General features: G+C 37.2%; 1 protein-coding gene across 3 annotated transcripts in view; it reads right to left on the bottom strand.

The window, feature by feature from the left end:
- Positions 1 to 23,600, bottom strand: part of LOC127652574 (G patch domain-containing protein 8-like) — a 53,415-nt gene that overhangs the window by 28,379 nt on the left and 1,436 nt on the right. Inside the window, exons 2-3 of one of the 3 annotated variants that reach the window (XM_052138784.1) lie at positions 11,033 to 12,609; positions 2,600 to 2,677 (exon numbers count right to left, since the gene is read on the bottom strand). In XM_052138784.1, coding sequence (XP_051994744.1) covers positions 2,600 to 2,677; positions 11,033 to 11,062 — 108 coding nt within the window. In that variant the 5' untranslated portion in view covers positions 11,063 to 12,609. The remainder of the gene's footprint in view (positions 1 to 2,599; positions 2,678 to 11,032; positions 12,610 to 23,600) is intronic. The other 2 variants (XM_052138785.1, XM_052138783.1) reach the window with 2 other exon arrangements.

Genomic DNA, 23,600 nt, shown 5'->3' with positions numbered 1-23,600 from the left:
CCGACAACCGGATTGAGGTGAGTCACTACACCACTACAAGGACTTAGAGCATTGGGAATTGAGCATTCCAAATTGGGGAGAGAAAAAAATATATATTTTCTACGTGCATGTTTCTACCTGAAAATGAAATGTCAAGAAAATGCCCTGGTCTTATTTTACTCCAAAAACAAAAGAAACAAATAAGAACTTTTATTTTGCAAATAGAAATTGAAGTCTATTTTAATACCATTAAGACCTTTTTAAGGCTTTTGAACGTAATTTGATTACTCGATTAAAACAAATCCTAGAAAATAAGGCATAAGAGATGCAGTCCACGGAAGAGGGTCCAAACACAATGACAAGAAGTGTGAGCTATGTAAGAGCATTTCACTTTAGATTGGAAAACCAATGTAGTTGTTTGTCAACCTGAAAAACAATAATTTCATCAATGCAACAGCACTTGAAGAGAAAAATCCAGTTTTCACAGACCCGCTGGACAAAGCACGGCAAATTGCATGTGGTCTACCTAGTGAACTTACTGTGCTGTGACCGGCGGGAGAGAAGTTAAGGCCTTTGTTGCTGTGCGGGACATGCTGAACTCAGCAAAATACACATTAAAATGCACTCTAAACCTATTAATCTACACAATCTTATCAATAAAGGCTTTTTTAAAAGACGGTCATGAAAAAGATGTCCCTCGGACTTGATTAAAGTTACACATGCAGAAACATGATTGCGGTTAATATTGTATTTCGTGTTGAATGTAAGTGATAGTTAAACAACAGCTAAATAAAATAGCAGTTATACCTCCATAAAATAGTAAACCATGAATATAACATCCTAAATGAACGAGACTGGTGGGAAAACATTGCTTATGAAAAAATTTACCGTAATTTCCGGACTATAAGCCGCAACCTTTTTCCCACGCTTTGATCCTCGCGGCATAAACAATGACGCGGCTAATATATGGATTTTTCCCGCTTTCAAATTTTATTAAAAAAAAAAAAAAAACATTCTGTGACGTGCTCAGTTTTTTGGCGGCATGAAGCTTTCATTAGACCAATTAAGGTCAAACAACTTTTTTGTTTACTGTTTAGATTAAATCGAGCGCGCTCAAACTTCCCATCATTCTGATTACGGTAGTCATTTTGTCACCCTCATCATGGCAAAGACACGGAGAAATGCATATGATGCAGCTTTCAAGTTGAAGGCGATTCATCTGGCTGTTGGAAAAGGAAATAGAGCTGCTGCACGGGAGCTTGGTCTTAATGAGTTGATGATAAGACGTTGGAAACAGCAGCGTTTTTAGTTGCAAAAAGACAACTAAAGCTGAGGCTATTCTGAGGCTATTCAACTCCGACACCGAAGGAGATGACTTCAGTGGTTTCAGTGCACAGGTGGAGGAAGATAGTGACCAATGACTTTCTTGGTAGGCTACTGTTTACTGCTATTTTTTTATTTTTTGTTACAAGCCGTTTCGTTAAAGCCTGTGTAAAGTTAATTTGTTTCAATGTACCGGTAGGCACCTGCGGCTTATAGACATGTGCGGCTTATTTATGTTCAAAATAATAATTGTTTTAAAATTCAGAGGGTGCGGCTTATATTCAGGTGCGCTCAATAGTCCGGAAATTACGGTAATTATTAAATAGTTATTTCCATGGCCTGTTTTCCCATATTGGAGTCCTAAACTGAAATGGTTAGATTGTGTTGAACTAGTTAATGAAAAAAGATTGTGCATTTAAAAAAAACCTTGGGAGCACTTGGAGTAGTCAATTCTATTTTGCTGACGTTTTTTATTTTTATTATTATTCTCTGACAGCATCTTTTCTTACTGTAATAGAATAAATCTGGCTGTTACAGTAATGAGAATTTTCATTTAAAACAATGGGAATAGTAAAAGAAAAACTTCCGGATGTGCTACGGTAATAAGAAGTGGGGGGTAAAATTAGCTTAAGTGTCCTGAAAATAATGTTACAATGCAAAAAATCTTAATAGGTGTAAATGTAGGCTTCATTTTCTTTATGAAAAATAAATTGTTATATTAAAAATATAATTTTTTTTTATTGATTTGGGATTAAATATGACCAGGGCATTTTCCTGATAGATTTCATGAGAATCACCCACATTTTGCCTTCACTACAGTGTGCCATCCAGTCTACGATTTAAAAAATATGTCACAATAAAATGCTTCAGTCTGGAACATCAATTAACACTCTCACAAGCATTTCCATCCATAAACACATCAACACACACACACACATACACACCCCACTCAAATCTGTGATCAAAGAAGAAAACTGCAAGCTGATCACAGTGATTGGTACAATCCAACAAATCTCCTTCACCTGTATCTACACTTCGCAGTCACACAGATGATTAAACCAGCTGTGTTCACTGACAGAGTGGAGAACAGGGAATAGATCTATGGTGGCTGCAGAGGGACATAAGTCTCCAGAAATGTAGTTCTGGCTTATTTATTAAAAACTTAGATCGCTACATTAGGGGAAGAGGCTGACTACAAATGAGGTTTGGCTATCCCTGACTGGACCAATCATCCACTCTCACACACAGGAAGCAGCTGTTCTAGTGCAAAAGTACCAAGTGAAGGGTGTGGCCTTACCGATTCTATGGGTTTGTCTAAAGAGGCCTGTTCCAACTCCAACTGGCCTTCCTCATACTGGTCAAAGTGATTTCCACCCTGAGGAGAGAGAGGCAATAAAAAAGACAAATTAAAAGCAGCGCAAATATTCTTTGTAAAATTATTTATTCTAAAATGACTTAAGTTCATCTGTGATTTCCCTCGAAATTTGGCAGTTCAAACACACAAAACAAATAGACGGCACAATGTTCCACTTTTCAGGAGGAAATGAGCAAACAAAATTAAAAACCCATTTTAATGAAACATCTTTGACTTAAAAGCATAAAGCCAAACTCAAAAATAACAGGACCATTTATCTGCCTCAATTCCGACAATTTTATCAGATGCGAAAACAAGGTCAACTTCAAAGAGAGGAGGGGTGATTTCCAATCCATCTGCTCTTCTTTTTATCCATGAAAGATAGGTCAATCAGTCTAGAGAAGATACTTTCAACCCTCACTCTTTATTTATCCTCCTCTCTATTCATTTGAAAAAAATATATTTTACCACTTTCTATTGAATAGAGACGGTAACTGAATTAGTAGGGGTAGGGAGAGGGAATGGATCAGATAACAATATGGACATGAATCAAACCAGTGTCTCCCTTCTGAGTGCCAATGCTCAATATGCCCAACCACTAGGTCATGGCTCCATTAGGGAACAATTATGTGATATTGCATCATAAACCACTCAAACATTGACATAGTTTTCTTGAGGCACAAAACCACCATTCAGTCAAGTGTTGTGCAGTCCTATTAAGGCTATGCAATATGGACAAAAAAATACTATCACCATTTTTTGATATTGCGAGAATTCACATGTTAAACATTCACAAATGCCTTTCAGTGTTAACTCGTGAAAAATATCTTCGCAATGGCAGTTGGGAGAGTTTGTATCTTTTTTGGGAAGCTGTCTTTAATGACGGCGTACATGGGCACCGTGTCTTTGAATGAAGAACGAATAAGAACTTCTCCGGACGTTTATTGAGGCCTTTATGCAGAGGTAAAAAAGTAGTTCTAAACAGCCGAGCAACGGTATACTGTTTCCGAACATTCAGACACCAGCCACACTGCTGTGGGAGGTGTTTAGAGTACATTTAAATATGAGGATGCTACATGTAAAACCTAAAATAATGAGACATTAAAAATGTGTTAAAGACTTTAAGCCTCTTTAAAATTCACATGAGGTCAGTAAAGCAAGCTGTTTTAACCACTCGCTAATGATTTAAATAAATATATATATATATATATATATATAAATAATTGAAAGAGAGATTACATTTTTTATTTGTCTTGTAGACATTTTGAATTCATGATGATAATGAACGCCATAATATGTGCCGATTACACTCGGTTATTGTAATTTTCTGCTGCAAAGATCAGTGTATAAAAGTGTTAATGTGCAGAATAAAGACAAAAGAATGATGATAGGCATATCTTATTTTGGGCATATGTGTGAATGGCTTTCACTGCAGATGGCACATGAGTGAAGATAGATTTCAGTAGATTTGATTCCTTTTGTAGACTAATTAAACAAAACAGAGAAAAAAAAAACAAACACGTGGCATGGTCTTGGACAATTTCTCTCCATGAACGATCGTAAAGATATTGGTAGCTCGCTAATGACTCTACGCGCTGATGTTTTAATATAGATTGATTTTAACTGACTGAACAAGATGAGCTGTCGTGTCAAGGAAGGTGGAGCTCCAGGTCACACCTACCGATGACATGGACCAATTGCAGTAAGACGGTGTTAAGACGGTTAGACATTTTCCTAAAACTTATGAACCACCAAACATTTTGGCCAAATTTTGTTCTAAATGACATCACACCCATTCGTGCTTCGATTTGGTATGAAGTATATTTGGGCCTTAAATGATACGTGATGGCATCAGTTATTTCTTTATGCTGTTTTGAGCTCCTCTTGTAAATGCCTGGATAATAGATTTTTATTCACCCTTTTCAGACCTGGTTTGGGATGTGCTTTTGTTCATGTCATGGAACTTTATCGACATGCCTTACTCGTATAGCACTTTATGGTACTGTCTCACGTTTCACACTGCCAACCACTGTCGCTGCATGTCGCCAGTAGCACATGGTTAGGTCGCTAGTGGTGTGTATGGAGAGTCTAAACAGCACTGTTTCTTTACAATTAATATTCTAAAAATATTAAGGATCATGTGAGCTCAACCATCTTCTCTCGTATTGGCTGTCGCTCCCAAAAGTCGCTCTTCATTTGAATAAACATAAACATTTCTCAACTTTGTTTCATCGCTGGACAAGCCCACATCTGGTCGCTGTCGCTCGTGTTGCCGGAATTCGCCAGCTCTCATTGAAAATTAATGAGATGAGGTTGTTTTGTGCTGCGTGTAGCTGGCAGTGTGAGCACAACTTTACTTTGTTTTGTCGGAATAATATTTTGACAGGTCTTGCAAATTACCTGGGTCTGTGACATCTCTCCTGTATTCAAAATATTGCCAAACCACAGATGTAAAAAAAAAATTCAGCACCAAGTAGTGTTGTAGAACTCGGTATCAACAGCATTTACACTTAGTCTTGTTTCGGTCTCGGACAGAGGACTCAAGGTGCGTACACACTGCGCGCGACAGCGACTCAATACCATTCATTTTCAATGCGAGCACAGCGACTTTCGGCGACACGAGCTGTCGCGACCGTTGGCGCTAGATGTGGGCGTGTCCAGCGACGCGACAAAGTTGAGAAAAGTTCAACTTTGGAGCTGACTAACGAAGCTGACAGCCAATAGGAGAGACGACGGAGAGCTCACGCTCCTTCGCTATCCTCTCTCTCTCTCTCTCTCTCTCTCTCTCCACGGAAAGATGGATGAAAGGCTAATTCTTGCTGTTAGAAATTTTCCAATGCTCTATGATATGTCTCTTCCCACGTACAAGGACATTTTAAAGAAAAATACTGCGTGGAAAGGTGTATCTGAGATCATGAGGATTTTATGGACCCAGACAGACCGACATTTGCATTTTCGCACGCAGATAAACAGCCACTCTGGCAAACAGCATGACTTGTTTCTCATTCATCTTTGATATAAAGCATTTTATGTACTGATTCCATTTATATTTAGTCTTTTCCCTCCAAAATGTTTGTTTTTAGTGGCAAGAAAAGAGATTCGCTGTCAACAGCAATGGAATGGCATCCGTGAATGTCATTTATAAACGTTACTAGGCAACCAGTAGTGGGAACACCCACTAGCGACTTCACCGCCAGCCACTGGCGACCTGCAGCGATAAAGTCGCTGGCAGTGTGTACGCAGCTTCAGGAATTTATTTCAAGAACGGTCAAGACCACAACTGCGGGAATATCACTAAATTGTCTGTGCACTGTTTAATTTATTTGTTAATATCATTACTGTTATTGGATGTAAAACATCACGCTTCAAATGCAACCAATAACTTCACTCATTTTTATTTGAAATTACCCATCACCCCTCCCCACACCCCAAAAGTGAATGGAGATAGGGGAAGCAGCGGCTATCTGCCACGAAGATGTCGGCAAAATCAGCGATAGTTAAATTCGGTTACCTGAACCACAAAGAATTTACAGTTGCGTCCAAAAGAAAACACTTTTTCAATGAGACTCTCACCGAGACAGCTGGGACCACATCAGTTTTACCAGCATTTAGAAAGAAAACATAAAAAAAAAGTAAGCCAAGTGGAAGTAATGCTAGCAAAGCTAGCTACCTAACGTTTGCAATCTCAATGTCATTTTTAAGTAAGTGTCAATATTATTTTATTATTTTAATGGTGTTTGGAGCACACACACGTGGAGATCCTAAAATAGAGCTAAACAGAAATGTTGAGCATTTTGAGAGTGTTTTGCCACTGCAGTTGTTCAGGTTTGGCATATTATGCCATTATTTTTTAAACTCATTTACAACTTTTCTAGCATTTTATATGTTGGATATTTGGTATTCTTTGTTCTATTTTCTATGTGGTTAGCAAAAACACACTTGTTGGTTTAAAATAACACACACACACACATATATATATATATATATATATATATATATATGTGTGTGTGTGTGTGTGTGATGTGTGTGTGTGTGTGTGGAAATAAGAGGTGAATGCTTTTTGTGGGTGTTTTTATAGGAACGTGGATCTTTCAGATCAATTTGAAAGGTTCCTTTGTTTGCATGTTCCACATTTTATCTTAAGTGTGTCATGTAGTGTAGTTCTCGCACTGGTCTGGTCTTGACCCAGTCTCGCCCTGCCTTAGTCTTGACTCGGTCCCAATACACTCTGGTCTTGGTCATGACTCTGTCTAGGTGGTCTTGACTACAATACTGGCACAAAGCATTTATTCTGCCCTGAAATCATCTTCCCCGTTTCGGTACTTTCCTCATGAATCATTAGCCCGCTCTGTTCACATGCTAGATCTTTTAAGCACACTGCAATCTTATCAGTAAACATCTTTTGCACACTGAGTGGGGTGAGAGGAAAATCACAGCTTTCTGAGGTTAAGAAATCACAAATGCTTAAATAAAAATAAAATGTATTTTGGTTAATTGCACAGCCCTATTTCTTACGAATAAAAAAAAATAAATAAAAATTCAAATACTTTGAAACTATTCATGTTAATATATTAAAGTCATGTTTACGAACCGCAGGATCAAACAGCAAATGAGTGGACAGAAAAAGTATTTAATACCAACAAAAACAGCTTAAGTCAAGTTTCCTGTGAGCTGTGTTACGCTGGCATCACGTTATGCATCACAAGCCCCTGCTACAGGGAGACAATAAGTCCCAATGACAGGTCAATGACAAACACACACAGATACAATCTGCTCACAGCAGGACTGGCTGCTAACACACAGACTTCGTAAAGAGCTAAATGTTTTAGCTACTAAGACTCTTAAGAACATTGCTATAAATTCACTCTCAACAACAGAATTACTGCACTTGACTAAAGTGCAAGAGTGTGCAAATATTTGGGTATGCTAACATGCAATATCATACACCCACATATGTCCCACGGCAATACGGTGTGTGCTTACACACAAAGAAAAACACACTCTCAGCAGGGTTACGATTTGACACGCTCCTGCCCTCTGACACAGCATAACGTGTTGTGGCAGCTGAACAGCAATACGGAGTGTGTGTGTGTGTGAGAGAGAGAGAGAGAGAGAGAGAGAGAGCGAGAGAGAGATTTGAGGGATTACGAAGAGGTGTAACTGATATAACCAGAGTCGAATATGAACACTAGGGAACACACAACATGCATCTGTCAAACCCAATGGGAAGGATGGGTTTATTACCCATGGGAATTATAATTTAACAGCAATTTATCCCGGTTCTAATTTGGATTCCTCTTAGGCTAATGGTTCTGGTTCCCCAATTATTCCATTCACTTTTACCACTTTGAGAAAAAAAATATTTGGAAATAAGAAATTGACATTTTAGGCTGCTTTTACACTTGGTGCAGTTGCTTGGTCCAAACAAAATGCAGGATCAATCAAAATAGACATAGTAATTACTTTAGTGACAAATGTCTACTTATGAAGAATTCAGAATTAGATAATTAATCTACATACTGCTACATCAGAAATAGCATATTTATCAATTCAGAATAAAACATTACTATACATTTTTATATGTCTATCACATGACAGTAATTCTTTTTTTTAGTTCTAGTTAAAGGTCTGTTTAAACTTTTGTGTTTAAAGGTCTGTTTAATCAGCCCATCCTGATCAATAACAAGAATTAAGCAGTAAGAAACTCATGCTTAAAAGGAATAGTTCACCCTAAAATGAAAATTATCTCATCTTTACTCACCCTTACGACATCCCGTTTGTGTTGTTCAGCAGAACACAAAGATTTTTATAATAAATTCTCAGCTCTTTGTCCATAACTCGCAAGTGAAGGAGTGCCAAAATTTTGAAGCTCTAAATATCACATACAAATCACACAGTTTTTTACTATAAATTCTCCTCCCTGCCCTGTCAATATCCACTTTAACTTTCACATTCTTTTTTTTTTTTTTGGTGATTCACATTCTTCATGCATATGCCCTCTGCTGGGAAGGGATAAGAATTTCTAGCAATAATGGACTTAAATATTGATCTGTTTCTCACCCACACCTATCATATCACTTCTGAAGTAATGGATTTAACTACTGGAGTATTATGATGATTTTGATGCTGTATTTGTGTGCTTTTTGAAGCATCAAAAAAAAAAAAAAAACTTTTGGCACCCATTCTCTTGCATTATATAGCCCTACAGTGCTGAAATATTCTTATAAAAATTATGTAAAATATGAGAATGGAACATTTTTGTGATAGCTATTCATTTAAAACTTTTAGATACATAATTGTCTGATTGCATTTATTTGCTCTAATGGTGACCATTCGAGATTACTATGATCATTGAGCGCTTTAATTACAGAGACATATTCTAAATATAAAAAGGGTCTCAATTCAAACAAGAATGAGAAGTCTGTGTGGAGTTTGCATGCTTCCTCTGGGTGCTCTGGTTTCCCCCACAAGTCCAAAAACATGCAGGTTAAGTGAATTGGAGACTCTAAAACTGCCCTGCAGTTGTGAGTGAGTTAACTGGGGGTTAAGTCAGGAAGGGCAACTGGCATAAACGATCCGTCAAATATGCGGATTGTCCCGGTGGTGACCCCTAAGGGGAGCAGCCTAAAGGTCTCTTGCAATAGTTATTAGAATAACTAAAGAGTATGCCTTCTGAGTTTACAATAAACCTTTGCTTGCCAATTTGCAACAATGCAATAGGGCAATTACATGGATATGTCAACCAAACTATGAAAAAAATTAAGTTAAGCAAAAGAACAAAACATTTTTATTTAGGACTATATTTTACTTTAATATAGTAAGGACTTTAGGAAAATGCATTGTTTATACATCTCTAATGAGGAGTGCACCATTTCTAAAACAAAAGTTTAAAAACAGCCATATTTCAAGGTTGCAAAAGTTGAGTCGAAGGACTATTTATTTTTACTTCATATTAACAATAATCATTTTACAGAAAGACAAGAATTTCCAAGAAATATACACTTAGTATGACACAACAGCACTTATTTTTTTTTGCATTATAAGAGCCACATTTATGATGTTGTACTGTGTCACATCCATAGTGTTTTATAGGATAAGTTTATATCACTCAAACAAAATTCATTCAAATAGGTTGATACTTTCTGAACAAAGCTAACTTTTGTAGATATAAGGTCTGATAAACAGGTCTTCCTTCTTTACTTTAAACACTCACAAAATTGTGTTACATTTACTGCATAAATATGGATAATGAATTAAAGTAAAACTTAACAACAAGCAGTTTTGATCCACGGTCTTGTGTAACATCCACACTGTAAATCACATCCTTTCTCGCCAGGAAAGCATGCAGATACATTCACCTGACATCTCACTGTCACCAGTGTAGAGGCATGTTATTAAATATATTCATACAGCATGTTATTATTTGACTTCATTTCAAATAAAAAAATATCTGAAAAATTCCACGACCAACAACAGCAAGCTTTAATGAACTTGAATCTGTTTCTTCTATAAGAGTTACCATTAACAGTAATACATAAAAATGTAATTAAACAATTCACAAATTCATACACATTTCTTAGGGGAATTTATTAAAATGTAATTTTTTTTTATAACAGTAGGCTACATCCACAAACTTCAGTGGCCGTTTAATGTTTTCACGTTTTCTTCTACAGTATGGAATTTCTCCCCGATGTTGAGGTCAAGTTGCTTTAGAATGGTTGGACAGTCAAAAATCTAACTTTGTATAAATAATATGCTTGGGATCGTTGCCTTTTTCACTCATCTATAATTTGATTTTCCCCATGTTTAAAGGTGTGTGTGTGTGTGTGTGTATATATATATATATATATACACCATCGTTGATCCCAGAGACCATCATCTGCAAAACCCTATCACGCATTTCTCTATATATATATTATCAAAATGTTCAGACATTATCCTTGCTGGTTTTCCAACACATTCAGAATCATTACCGCTTATGCCGGTGTCACTGCGGCTCACTTCGTGCATGCGCTTCTAAAATTTTGATTTTAAAGGCTTATTATTACTGTTTGGTATTTCTCTGTAATGTAGAACAGTGCTAGCAATGTTACTTATAACATTCATTCTCAGCCCTGGAACTCAAACCATTTTCTAATATATATTCAAGTAATTAAATTAATATCATAAACATGCGACTAGCCGACAAATGGCTTAACGCCTACTAGTCGAACAGTAAAATCTTTGGTCGGGGTCAGCCCTAGTTACAAATATGTTGTTTTGTGGTTTGACAGCTTTCAATTACCTTCTCAATGCTACATACAGGGAAATTGCATAAAAAATTTCGTCATTTCTAATCGTTCAGTTTGCAAAGTTACACCAGTTTCATACACTAACCTGCAAACTCATTAAAGTCACTTTGTTCATTCTTGAAGTACAAAAATCTTTGTAACTTTGGACTGCCTTCTGCTGTGCCGCATCAGCTCGTCTTCCATGTGTGATACTGGTGCTTTTGGTCCTATCTGCAACCCGGCTTCAGTAAAAGTTATATCACACTCTTGTGGTCTCCCAACGCCAATTCGCCACACTATTAAACAGAAACCCAACTGAGTGAATTGAAAGCACGCAAATAAGGCTTCTTACATAAATGTTGGCTAATTTTAATACGTCAATGCCTCAAAAATATATAGATAATATAACATGCAGATCAATAATCAATATTTTATGACATCCCTAATAAATAAAGCTTTGATTGAAGAATTGTTTTTCTTTCAAGCTTGCAGTTAATTATTGTTTTTGTTAATGATTAATTGATTATCATTCATTAACGTTAATGAAAATATCTTACAATTTGCAACCCTGGTTGGCATTAATAATCAAATCACAAAAAACACAATGCCTGTGTGACTCAAATCAAACCCTAAATATTTGGAGAAATTTGAGGAGACTGTTGAGAGACCCTCTTTCGGTTTGGTCTTGTCTTTGGGTTTTGTCTGGGATAGAGAAGAGAAGATATATGGGGTGTAATGTAAGATTGGAAGAGCTGATCCATACTCCATGGTGAGAACTAATTCCCAAAGGTTAGGACAAGCAGACAGAGGAACCTCCATCAGGGAAGACCTTTCCAGGAAATACATTTCCGTGCTGCCTGCATTCTAATCTCATCTGCTGGTAGTACAGACATCTGCTCGACAACAACAGGATCAGAGACCGTTTCAGTCCAGACACATCAGGAGATGAAACTGAACAGACAGGACAACAGCTGAGAGAGAATATGATGTGGGGCACACAAAAATATATCAAGGTAGAAGAGAACAGGGGGGCCCGTGTACCTCAGTGTGTATTGACACTTACTACCACCCCTGGAGTCACAAGTTTGAATCCAGGGTGTGCTGAGTGAGTCCAGCCAGGTCTCCTAAGCAAAAATATTGGGAGGATAGCGTCAGATGGGATAACCTCCTTGTGGTTGTGATTAGTGGTTCTCGCTCTCAATGGGGCATGTGGTAAGATGTGCGTGGATCAGGGAGAGTAGCATGAGCCTCCACATGCAGAGTAAGATGCGTGGATTGAAGGTCTCAGAAGTGAAGGCAACTGAGACTTGTCCTCCGCCACCAGGATGAGGTGAGTAATTGCGCCACCACAAGGACCGAGTAGTGGGAATTAGGCATTCCAAATTGGGAGAAAAGGGGATGAAAAAAAAAAGATAGAACAGAACACTAAAATACAGTTTTGATTTAAGTGGTAGGGGGATTCTAAATAAGCTTCCAATTCCAACATCCTTGTTTAACCTGCTTGTATTACACTGTAATCCTTTGTTTGCCCTAGTTATTTGATTGACAGTTTGTTGGACTTCTGTTGTAGATCAACCAAGCAAAACTTGCTCCTCAGACAGTGTAGCATGATTCATTAGACTGCAAGATGCACTCCAGTCCTGTAACTCATCTCTGCGATCTGTACACAACACAGTACTGCAGCTAGAAAATACAACCAAACAAGGAGTCAAAAAACACACAGTTTAGAGCTACCACAAACACACCGATAAATAATCCTATACCAATTATTTTTTTTCTGGTCTCCATCACCCAATAATGTATTTTAGCATGCTGCTGAATACCTTGTTGAACTTATTCACAGTATACTGGGTAGTAATAATGTGATGCTCAATATCATGTGTCCTTGAATCTAACCCACACACCAATCTGACCAATTATTCGACGGGCTGGGTGATATGGCAAAGATATAACATTTCCCTCAATCTCATGGACGATTCACGATTATCAATAATTTTCTTTAAAACTTTTAAATGTACTCACACATAATTCAAATTGTATGTTCTTTATTAGAATGCAAGGCAACCTGGTTAGAGAAATCAAAGTTGAATTCATTAAAGGCAACAAAGGTGTGCAAGAAAAATTTACAAAACACACTAAATGCACCACAGGAGGAGGTGCTAATGTAAAATAAATTACAATCTAATACATCCACATGCTCAGAAATAATAGAATAAAATAAGAAAACTGCTAAATAATTCTTAGCCAGTGTAGATATTCATTTTATCTCAACCAAGTCTGTCTAGAACAGTGGTGACCAACCTTTTTGAGCTCAAGATCCCTGACCTCAGCCCTGATTAAAGGCAAGATCTACCTAATGAAGCAAGAGAAAGCAAGCCAAAATACTTCCAACTTGAGGCCTTTTATTTAGGCAGACTGTAACTGGTGTATTAAACAGGTCGTAGCTATTGCTTTAAGAACTTTACGTCACAACATAAATTTTAAGTTGCATTAAATTCATATGAATACAAATAGGAAAGGAATGTGGCCTATTTTCTATTTACTTTATAGAATTATGTAGGTAGGGCCTTTGAAAAATTAGGTGATAAGAGGGAACTTTAAAATTAATTAATGCATTATGTATCATGTAAGGAATAATTGACGACGGGCCGTTGAATTATTAGAAAAATAATGCACACCCAAGGTGTAACGGCCACTCCACTTACACCTCGGGTGTGCATTATTTTTCTAATAATTCAACGGCCCGGAGTCAATTATTCCGCTTATACTACAGTTACCACACCTCGAAACATTGTTCAGATGATGTGATTCTAGACGTTTGTCAAGTTTTTGTCATTAAAACGCTCTTGTATGTAGGACTAATTTCTTACGCATCTAATCCCATGCCTCCGTTGCCAATTCCAAAACGTCATTTTAGAGTTAGTAACGGAGGTTTGAGCCACTGACAGCAGACTAATGCAGTTATTAGTGTAGTTATTAGAGAGACAGAGGTTGCAATAATGAGACAGAAAATCATGTGCGTCATATTATTTAATTTATTTATTAATTCAGTAAGGAATAATTAATTCGTTAATTCGAACGAATTTATTTATTAAAATTAAACTGCACGTTTCCATTGATGGTGAAGTGAAAACTTGACACTGAATACTCTGCGCCAGATGCGTTTCGGACAGTGGCATAGAAAACCCGCAGCTGGGTATTTAAAGAGTCTGCCCCGTCTCTCTCTAGTTTGTCCACAGTATTTTTTGGCTTAAGCCAGTCGTTAAACACATTGACAGCCCAAGCTGTTGTTTTTTTGGTGTTTTCTTCATGTTTTTTGCCCTCAAGTCGGTCTAGCTGTTCTTCGCTGATTGTTTTATGTCTTTTGTTGTTGCCGGCTGCCTTTGATGTCCTCTTCCGTTTATTTGTTTTTTCACCTGAGCTATCCAATACTGCGGTCGCCCAGTTGTTAAAATGTTTATGTTCACCATAAATATTAAAATTTACTTCCGGAAAATCAAAATAGTCTGTCATTTTTTTTCCTCTTGAAGTTGAAGTGGATTTGTCGCTGTCACTTCTTGTTATGAATTGTATCCTATTTTCCGTTATTACAGTTGACTACGCGAAGTGATATGGAACTGTAATGCGGTCAAGACCTGCCTGGAAGTACTTTAGCCGTGCGTTTCCCTGAAAATAATTGCACACCTTAGAACGTTCTCAACCAATCAGAATCAAGCATTCAACAGCCCTGTAGTATAAGATCTAATAATGAACAGCATTTATGAATTATGTAGGTAAGGTTATTTTGTTCATAGTGGGGAAAAAAAAATCCCAACTGTTATTAACTGTTATTAATGTAGTGCCATTAATAACAGTTAATTGTGAAGCTTATGATATTGCTTCATGTATGTTTATTTACTTTGTATCATTTAAGAAAGCAGATTAATGGCAATAACTTCCCCAGTAAATTAAACTAAATGCAGGTCTAGTCCATTTTATGCAGCATCACTTTCACAATACCAACAGGCAAAACGTTTGCAGTAATGTTCACTCAAGTCAGTGCGATGCCTGTGATTGAATACTGTCTGTGGTATCTGTCCCTAAAGGTTGGATGGTTATCATTATGGTGCCGCACCAGATTTCCTCTTTTAGCCAGTGCTTGTGTTTGCCGGCATAACATACATATACACTTGTCTTTAACTAACGTAAAAATGAACTGTTCTTCCCATTCTGGATGAAAATAATAGGTTTGCGGCTTCTTTCACGGAGCCTCAGCCATGTTAGCTGTCTGTAACTTGGCTAAAACTCCTGCGCTCTGCAGCGTCTGCGCACATAAAGCCCGCCTACTTTAATTTGATTGGTCATCTCAAATATTCTGACATTGACGAGCAGTGGCAGACCAATGAGGCTCAGATGAACACACACACACACACACACACACACACACACACACACACACACACACACACACACACACACACACACTGTCCTCTGTTGACGTGCGCTCAGCTCTGCTGGATTGAAGATGAAGAACGCGCTGAATCTGATTATAACAACACTGAAGCGAACACGAATTGTGTAGCCTACACTTAATCACACATTTTTAGGGGGGCTAGGCAGAAGTTTAGGGGGGCTGAAGCGGTTTTAATATTATTTTCACGATCTACAGGAAAATCTCAAAGATCGACATGTCGATCGCGATCGACGGGTTGGTGACCCCTGGTCTAGAAAGTTACCTAGAAAGCAATATCTATAATATATTATTATTAAGTTTATCTAGAAAATACTCATTATATACATATAAAACAATTTGTTGTATATTCATAAACCCCTAGAGAAACGCCCTCTAGCGGTTCATGCGGAGCAGTGAAGCAAATCTAAATAATTTATCATTACAACTCAACTCGCAAAGTTGTCAAAATATTGACAAAATATGACAAGCCAATAGATACACTACACTTAAAACATGTACAGAACAAAGCAATAATTAGTGATCTATCTGAATCATCGAGGACGAAGTTGAGCTACAATCACACTGTATACAACTGGAAATATTGCCACTGTCTTTTTTATATCATTCTTCATGTTGTTAACCAGTCAAGTTCAATTGGAGCATGCCACACACGTGCAGCTGATCAGATCAGGAGTGGAATTAAGACAAGCGCTATGAATTCTTTTTATCTTCCTTATTCAAACTTTGGTGGATTTAAAATGTATCTAACAATAACGTTTGCAATGTATTTATGCAAAATCTTGATTTGTCGATTAAAATTTATATATATTTTTTTTTTAAATCGGCCAGCCCTAATTTACAGTATATAGAGAACTACTGCCAAAGAGGAGGTGTGGGAGGAGAACGGTCTCTCGCTTTCTAGTAGACCCAGACCGATATGGGATATTTGAAACCGATTCAATATCGATTATAGAGGGGGGAATTTCACAGATTACCGATATGGTGGCCGATGATAGTTCATTTTTGTGCTGGAATGAAAACAGACCCTTTCTATTAGGATTGTGCACTGATTTTGCACCGATATGACTATGCAAAGGTAGTCAGAAGACTGCTTTTTTTTTAAAAAGAAATTTAATCAAAAGAATATTTGACATTATTATTATTATTACACATAGTCAACAAATTCTAGAAATGAACACTGAGAAAATAAAGAATAGTTGGACAGTCAAAAATCTAACTTTGTATAAATAATATGCTAGGGATCATTGCCTTTTTCACTCATCTATAATTTGATTTTCCCCATGTTTAAAAGTGTAATATATATATATACGTACGTACATGTACCATCAATACAATAAACCACCAATACAATAAACCACCAATACAATAAACAGCTTCTCGACAGTACTGTATGTTCAGTATCAGCCAGTTGTTGACAATTTAAATAAAGAATAAATAAAAATACTATAAATAGCTAAATAAACATCAGTACTCTATGTTCAGTATCAGTCAATGGCTGACCATTTAAATTAAAAAAATAAATATTCAAGTATTGTTTTCTGCATTATATGTACTGAAAAAAAAATTCATATCGGATCATATCAGCAAACATAATCTGATACCGGCACTACTTTCTAAGCTGTTGGAAAAAATGGTTTCAGCTATGCATCACGATTCATACTCAAACGATTCTGAATCGATTCTCAAAAGAATCAGAATGGATTTTGAGTTCAGTTTAAATCATGGCAGAACAGTGGTGCGTGCCAAAGACGCAAGTTAAGTGCATACACTAAAGTCAAGTGCACAAACACGGCTGTTTGCAGACCAGCTGTATCAAACATGACCATTTGTGCCCGAATGAAACGACGATCCCGAAATTCTTTCACAAACTCACGCACATAGCAGTTTATTCATGATAAGAATCCAACAAAAAACATGAAAGACGAGCTTGCAACAATAATTGCACTGATTTGCACACAACAGGGGAAAACACAGAAGAAAATAATGACAAGGCAGCAGTTCATGTTGGTGTTGTTTTCATTTAGTTATTTCTTCCTAGTTTTTCGCTGAGAGCCAAAAAGAAGTTTGAAACAACTGAGCAACAACATACTGTATGTGAACATTCAGACACTGGCCACACAGCTGGGGGAGGTGTTTACAGGTACATTTAATTATGAGGACCCTCAAGTCTACATGTAAAACTTAACTAAAGTGACATTAAAATGTGATAGCAATGCTTCATTCTATGAGAAGATTTCATTCAAGTCAGGTAAAAGAAGCTTTTTTTAACTTCTCAATGATGATTTAAAGTAATATATTTGCAGTAGATAACATTAACATTGTCCATGTTTATACATTACATTAATGGCCCTAATGTGCTAACAACGCTATACACGGCCATTATATGCACAGATTACACACTGTTGTTGAAATTTATGATGATACTGTTACTCCAAATATAGATGTATAAAAGAGTGTTAATGGGCAGAATACAGACAAAAGAATAATGATGGGCATATCTTACTTTGGGCAGATGTGTTAATGGCTTTCCACTTCAGGCATATATGGCATATGTGAAGCATCATATAACAAGAGTGAATAGGCACTTAAGAATTTTTTTTAGATTTGATTCCTTTTGTAGCCTGATTAAAATAATGGCATGTCATGCTCTTGGAAATGTCCCTACTTGGACAATCGTACAGATGTCAAGTCAAGTGGTTTTTATTGTCGTTTCAACCATATACAGTTAGTACAGTACAGAGCGAAATGAGACAACGTTCCTCCAGGACCATGGTGCTACATAAAAAAAACATAGGACAAACACAGGACCACATGAGACTACACAACTAAATACCTATATAAAGTGCACATGCAAATATGTGCAAAAAGTACGGGACAGTACAAGAAATTTCTGACAATGAACAGGACAATAGGCACAGTGAGAGACAGTGCAGCGCCGACCAGTACACAGTAGTGCAAAAAGATTAGAGATGCACCAATCGACCGGCCAGGGACCGGAATTAGCCGTTTTTCCACATGCTCGGCCGTACCGGTGACCGGCTGGTCAGCCTCACATCTTTCCGATGTTTTGTTGCCAGCGGCGCAGGCAATAACGTCACAGCCGCACGTAAACATGTCATTGGCGTGGAAGATCACGGTGAAGAATACATAAAGTTCGAAATGTGTAATAATTGTAAGGCCAAAGTAAACCGTGGGGGAACCACCACAATAACTTTCGGATCAACAAACCTAATTAGACATTTAAAACACCATCACCCAGCTGAATATGCCCACTTTAAAAAAGAAGCTAACAAGGGAAAGCGGCTAAAGCTAGCCAGAGCTCAGAGCCATCCACAAGTCAGCAGCCTCTCCTATCATTCCTTGGAATGAGCAGCGAAAAGACCAAAGCAATTACGAGGAAAATTATGCGCTGGATGACCAGCCGTTCTCCATAGTTGAGGACAAAGGGTTCAGAAATCTGATACATTTCCTCGATACAAAGTAGGAGGTACTTTCCGACGTCGCGTTGCCTGAGTTGTTTAATCTCGTGTCATGTCACACACACAGCCTGTTATCTTTCAACATTTGGGTACACAAATCAGGGTGAGGGGAAGTGGGGTGCTGGATGGCAGAGGCAGGCTAAATACTATAGAAATTGTGCAGTTGTGATTTAATGTGCTGAGTAACGTAATGTTTCCCACCGTGTCCGATATTAAAATCAGTGCGACACACATTGCAAAAGGCGTGGGCATTGTCGATATGGCTTCGGGATATGAAATTAAATTCTTCCATACAGCTGTTGTTAACCTCTTCCCAATCCTGTAAAATTAGCCTAAAACGCCTAATCAAGGCATACCCAAAGTAAATTTAAAGCTGTTCTTGAACCGTTTGGAGTACATGCATGGTTTTGGTCACATTTGAAAGGGGACACTCTGAAGTTTTTTCCCCAGCAGTCAGAATTACTGTAAGTGCTACTGATTCTGAGTAATAGAAGTTTGAACACAATGAAATAGAAGTTTTTTTTCCACCTGAAAATTTTTTTGCATACAGATGCCTGCAGATGACTATAACTTGTAGCTATTAGCTTGAGAACACAATGGGATCACAGCATGAAGCCTTACCTAGTCCAAGTTCAAATTTTAGAACAATACCATAAAAAATGAATATTTTACACATGTTTTTCTAAGGGTACACCCAGGCGTTTTACAAAAGTGCCTTTGGATACTCCAAAAGGACCCTTTGGTAACCTAGGACAAAAAGGCTCCTACTTTTGAACGCTTCAACGTACAGTCATAATTTTGGGCTCTAATGAAAGATGACACTTAGAGCTATCATATTCCATATACAGATCCACTATTAGTTTTGCTGACACAGAGTAACTGATGCATAAACACATTAGAGTGCCTTTTCCCTTCTTGAAACTAAATGTTGTGCATATAAAAGAGTCAAAACTAGTGCTATGGTGGACAATTTGTTTATATAAAAAATACACAACAAACTATTTACATGAATTTTTACACAAAGTATTTACAAACCATTATAAAATTGTACATGTTTCTAGCAACATGCCAGTCATTGTAGCAGTCACATTTGGGTACAAAGCACAAAGGCAGAACACAGGAAGAGTACTTCACTGGTGTCTTTGCATGACACTGCCTGCACTTCAGACGCACCAGCGGTGCAAGATTTGGTGATGTGCAACGGCCTGTGATCTGCTCTTCGGTGGAGCAGGAGATACTGGGTCTGGCTGTGGAGTGAGACCCCAACTCTGCCATGCTCCTCAGCAAGGGTCTCTCTGAAAGCCCTCCTCTCTTGATGAGGTGCTGTCCTGCTGCTCCACTTTATGTGGCAGCTTGCTGAGTGGGGAGAATAAATAAATGTAATTTACAAAGCTAGACACAACTTTTCCATCTTTTCTGTATTATATATATATATATATATCTATATCTATATATATATATATATATATATATATATATATATATATATATATATATATATATCTATATATATATATCTATATATATATATATATATATATATATATATATATATATATATATATGTTTTTTCTTTTTGAAAGTGTGTAAATATGCATTATTGTATGTATATTTACTGTAAATACTGTATACTTTGCCAATGTACTATGGAACAAAGAGATGGGCCTACACCTCCCCCCATCAATTCAGCATTGTAACAAATAGATGGGCCTACCCCTCCCCCACCTCCCCGCATTGTAACAAAGAGACTCTCAAACACAACATATATTCTTATTTTCAACTTATATATATATATATATATATATTTCAAGATCCATTTATATAACTAAACTAAACATTTTACTTGATTTGATATATATATATATATATTCAGGTCCATTTATATATATATATATATATATATATATATATATATATATATATATATATATTTTTACAGTAAATATACAAAACATCTATATAGCATGTCAATAGATCTGAAACAAACAATGAACTAAAACCTCACACACGCACATACAAATACAAAAACACGCACAAACTGTTCAAACACTCACTGAGGAAACACACGACAAAGGGTAATTACAAAATGTGTTCATTATTCAAACTAAAGCTTATTTATGCGAATATACAGTAATATATGTTATAAAACACAAGAAAACACTTACTTGTCCAGAGCCATGTCTCATCTCTCCATATTTCCTCTGCCTCCAAATCATCCGTATTGTTTTCAGAAATTTCATCTCCAAACTCAGAATTTTGACAATGAATGCCTTCTTATATCACATCCTGGGGTGAAAATCCTGTTTTTCAGCGTCCGTTTCACCATATTTAAATCGACAAATGTGTAAACAGTTCCAAAACAGCTCTCCAATATTTTTACGCGCAGACGCACAAAACACTGGGTAATGGCAAGGCAATTTTATGCATACACATTTCAGAAGCATCCTGTAATCTTCCGACTAAAGCTGCATATCACTGTTTTCAGAATTTCATTGGCTATCACGATGCGTCAGTCATTTCCACTCTTCGATGTAATTGGTTTGATCAGTAAACAAAGGAAAGTGGGTATGCCCTTACATTCGACACAGACTGTGGTTGGGTATTGAAGGCTTTGGACAGGACATGGAAGCTCCTATTGGGTCAAATGAGGTGTCAATCGAAAGGTCAGAGTGCGTGCTTCCATTTTGATACCGGATATAGGAAATGTTTACATCTGAACTGAAGTTAGTACCGATTATATGTGAAAGATTAGGCACAGATGCCAGGTGCTTTGAAATGATGCAACAAGAGTCTGTGGATATTTATTGATGTAATAATGTGATTTGGACTAAACATTTTACTTGATTTGATCGTTTGGACATTTGACAATGAAACAACACCGCTTTTTGTCGGGAAGTTATGGCTCAGTGGGCTACTTTGAGGCTTCAAAGGTGAGTTGCCTAAATTTTGTTATTGTTTGTTTATATGTTGGTGGTCTGACAAAGATATAGATTGTACCTGCTGTTGTGATTGTATCTTAAAAAGGTTTACATCGTTCGAATCACGAGTATCTCAGCTTTCCAAATATATGTATTATGTTTACTTTTTTTTTTTTGGAGTTTTATCTTTCAAAAACATAAACCTCTGAAACACACCGTGGGTCGAGTTCGCCACGTCGGACCAATAAGGTGTTAAATGTACATGTATATTTTGTTTTTTTTCACCGGAACACCAGCTGAGTCTTCTCCTCCCATCTACCAGTGATGCTTGATTTAACATCCCGCGTCTACTGCCTGCGCAGATATCAACAGCGCAAATGGGTTGTAGGTTGCCAGGTTGAGGTCATAAATTATTTGTAATTTGTATGATGTGTCGATTGTGTGAGTAGGATGCGTTTCATTCAAGATCTGGCAACTGGACCACCTTGGAATAACACATTGATGTGATTATTCATATAACGTGGTTTGGGCCATACAAATTACGGGAGTTTTTTTGGGGAGAAATAACAAAATGGGAGACTCCCGGGAAAACGGGAGTGTTGACAGGTATGTTACAAGCCATTCCCGAAGCAGTACTCAGTTTTACAACTTTGGACATCTAACATAAGTTGAGCGTATTGGACACTTCAGTTTTTCAGATCTTTGGAATTGTTTTGTTAGACGAGTAATAAAGAGAAAAAGGTCCATTTATAAAAATAGTGGAAAATGACATCTGTTATATAAAGCAACTCATTTGCAGTTAATTGTTATTTCGACCTCTTTCCAGTCACAGAGCACTTTATTTTGAGAGTTGTTTAAGTGAGAGAAGATCCTGTAACTTAGTGCAGTTTGGGGGAAATTGTAATGTTTAATAATTTATTTAATTATGAAAATAAAATGTTGCATTGAAGAAAGGTAGATTTTGTTTGTATATGCAGTCAATAATGGTTCTTAGAAAGACAATCAGAAAAAATCGGTATCGGCAGGTCACACTTGCAAAAAAATCGGAATCGGCCAAGAAAATTGCAATCGGTGCATCTCTAAAAAAGATGACAGTTTCTAAAAACGTAAGCATAACATACTATGAGATAGTGTTCTATGCACATAGCAGTTATTGAGGTAGCAGACAGTTATAAAGTGACAGTAATTAAAGTGCAACTCAGGATGATGTAGATATAGGCAAGTTTACAGCAGGTTGCTAATAACTCAGCACACCGGTGTGCTCATGTTGACTGATCTTAAATGACTTAATGGAAATTGGTTGTCAGACTCCAAGTAGGAGCTCCAGATCACACCTACCGATGACGTGGACCAATGGCAGTAAGAAGGTGTTTAGCAGCCGGTAAGAAGTTCCCCTGAATGTTCACCCAGGTGAGTGGTTAGGAACCACTGAAACCAATGCAAAAACACCTTCGTTTTGGCCAGATTTCATTCCAAATGATGTCACAGACATTCGTTCTACTAATTCCTAGGACGCGTGCAGAGGTCTTTAATTCCCTGGATGTGCAGTTGTTATTCAAAAATATCAGAATAGAGTACTTCAGAGACACGTGTAAGAGAAGTAAAAAATATAAATTGAATTGGTCTTAATTGAGAACTACCTGGAATCTCAGATCAAAAGACCACTTCATGTAGGCTAAAAATAAATGCAAAAGTAGACAATTTTTGACAAGCATATCGATCTAGGGTTAAGCTCTCTCAAAACCACCCACTATCACTAGCTAGATAGTTTTATTCAGACACGGACAACATACTTTTATTCCCTCTTACCTATAAATACAAAGC

Source organism: Xyrauchen texanus, chromosome 12 (assembly GCF_025860055.1).
Source record: "Xyrauchen texanus isolate HMW12.3.18 chromosome 12, RBS_HiC_50CHRs, whole genome shotgun sequence".
NCBI lineage: Eukaryota > Metazoa > Chordata > Actinopteri > Cypriniformes > Catostomidae > Xyrauchen > Xyrauchen texanus.
The sequence above is the reverse complement of the archived record's forward strand: the minus strand, read 5'-3'. Positions and strand labels throughout refer to the sequence as shown.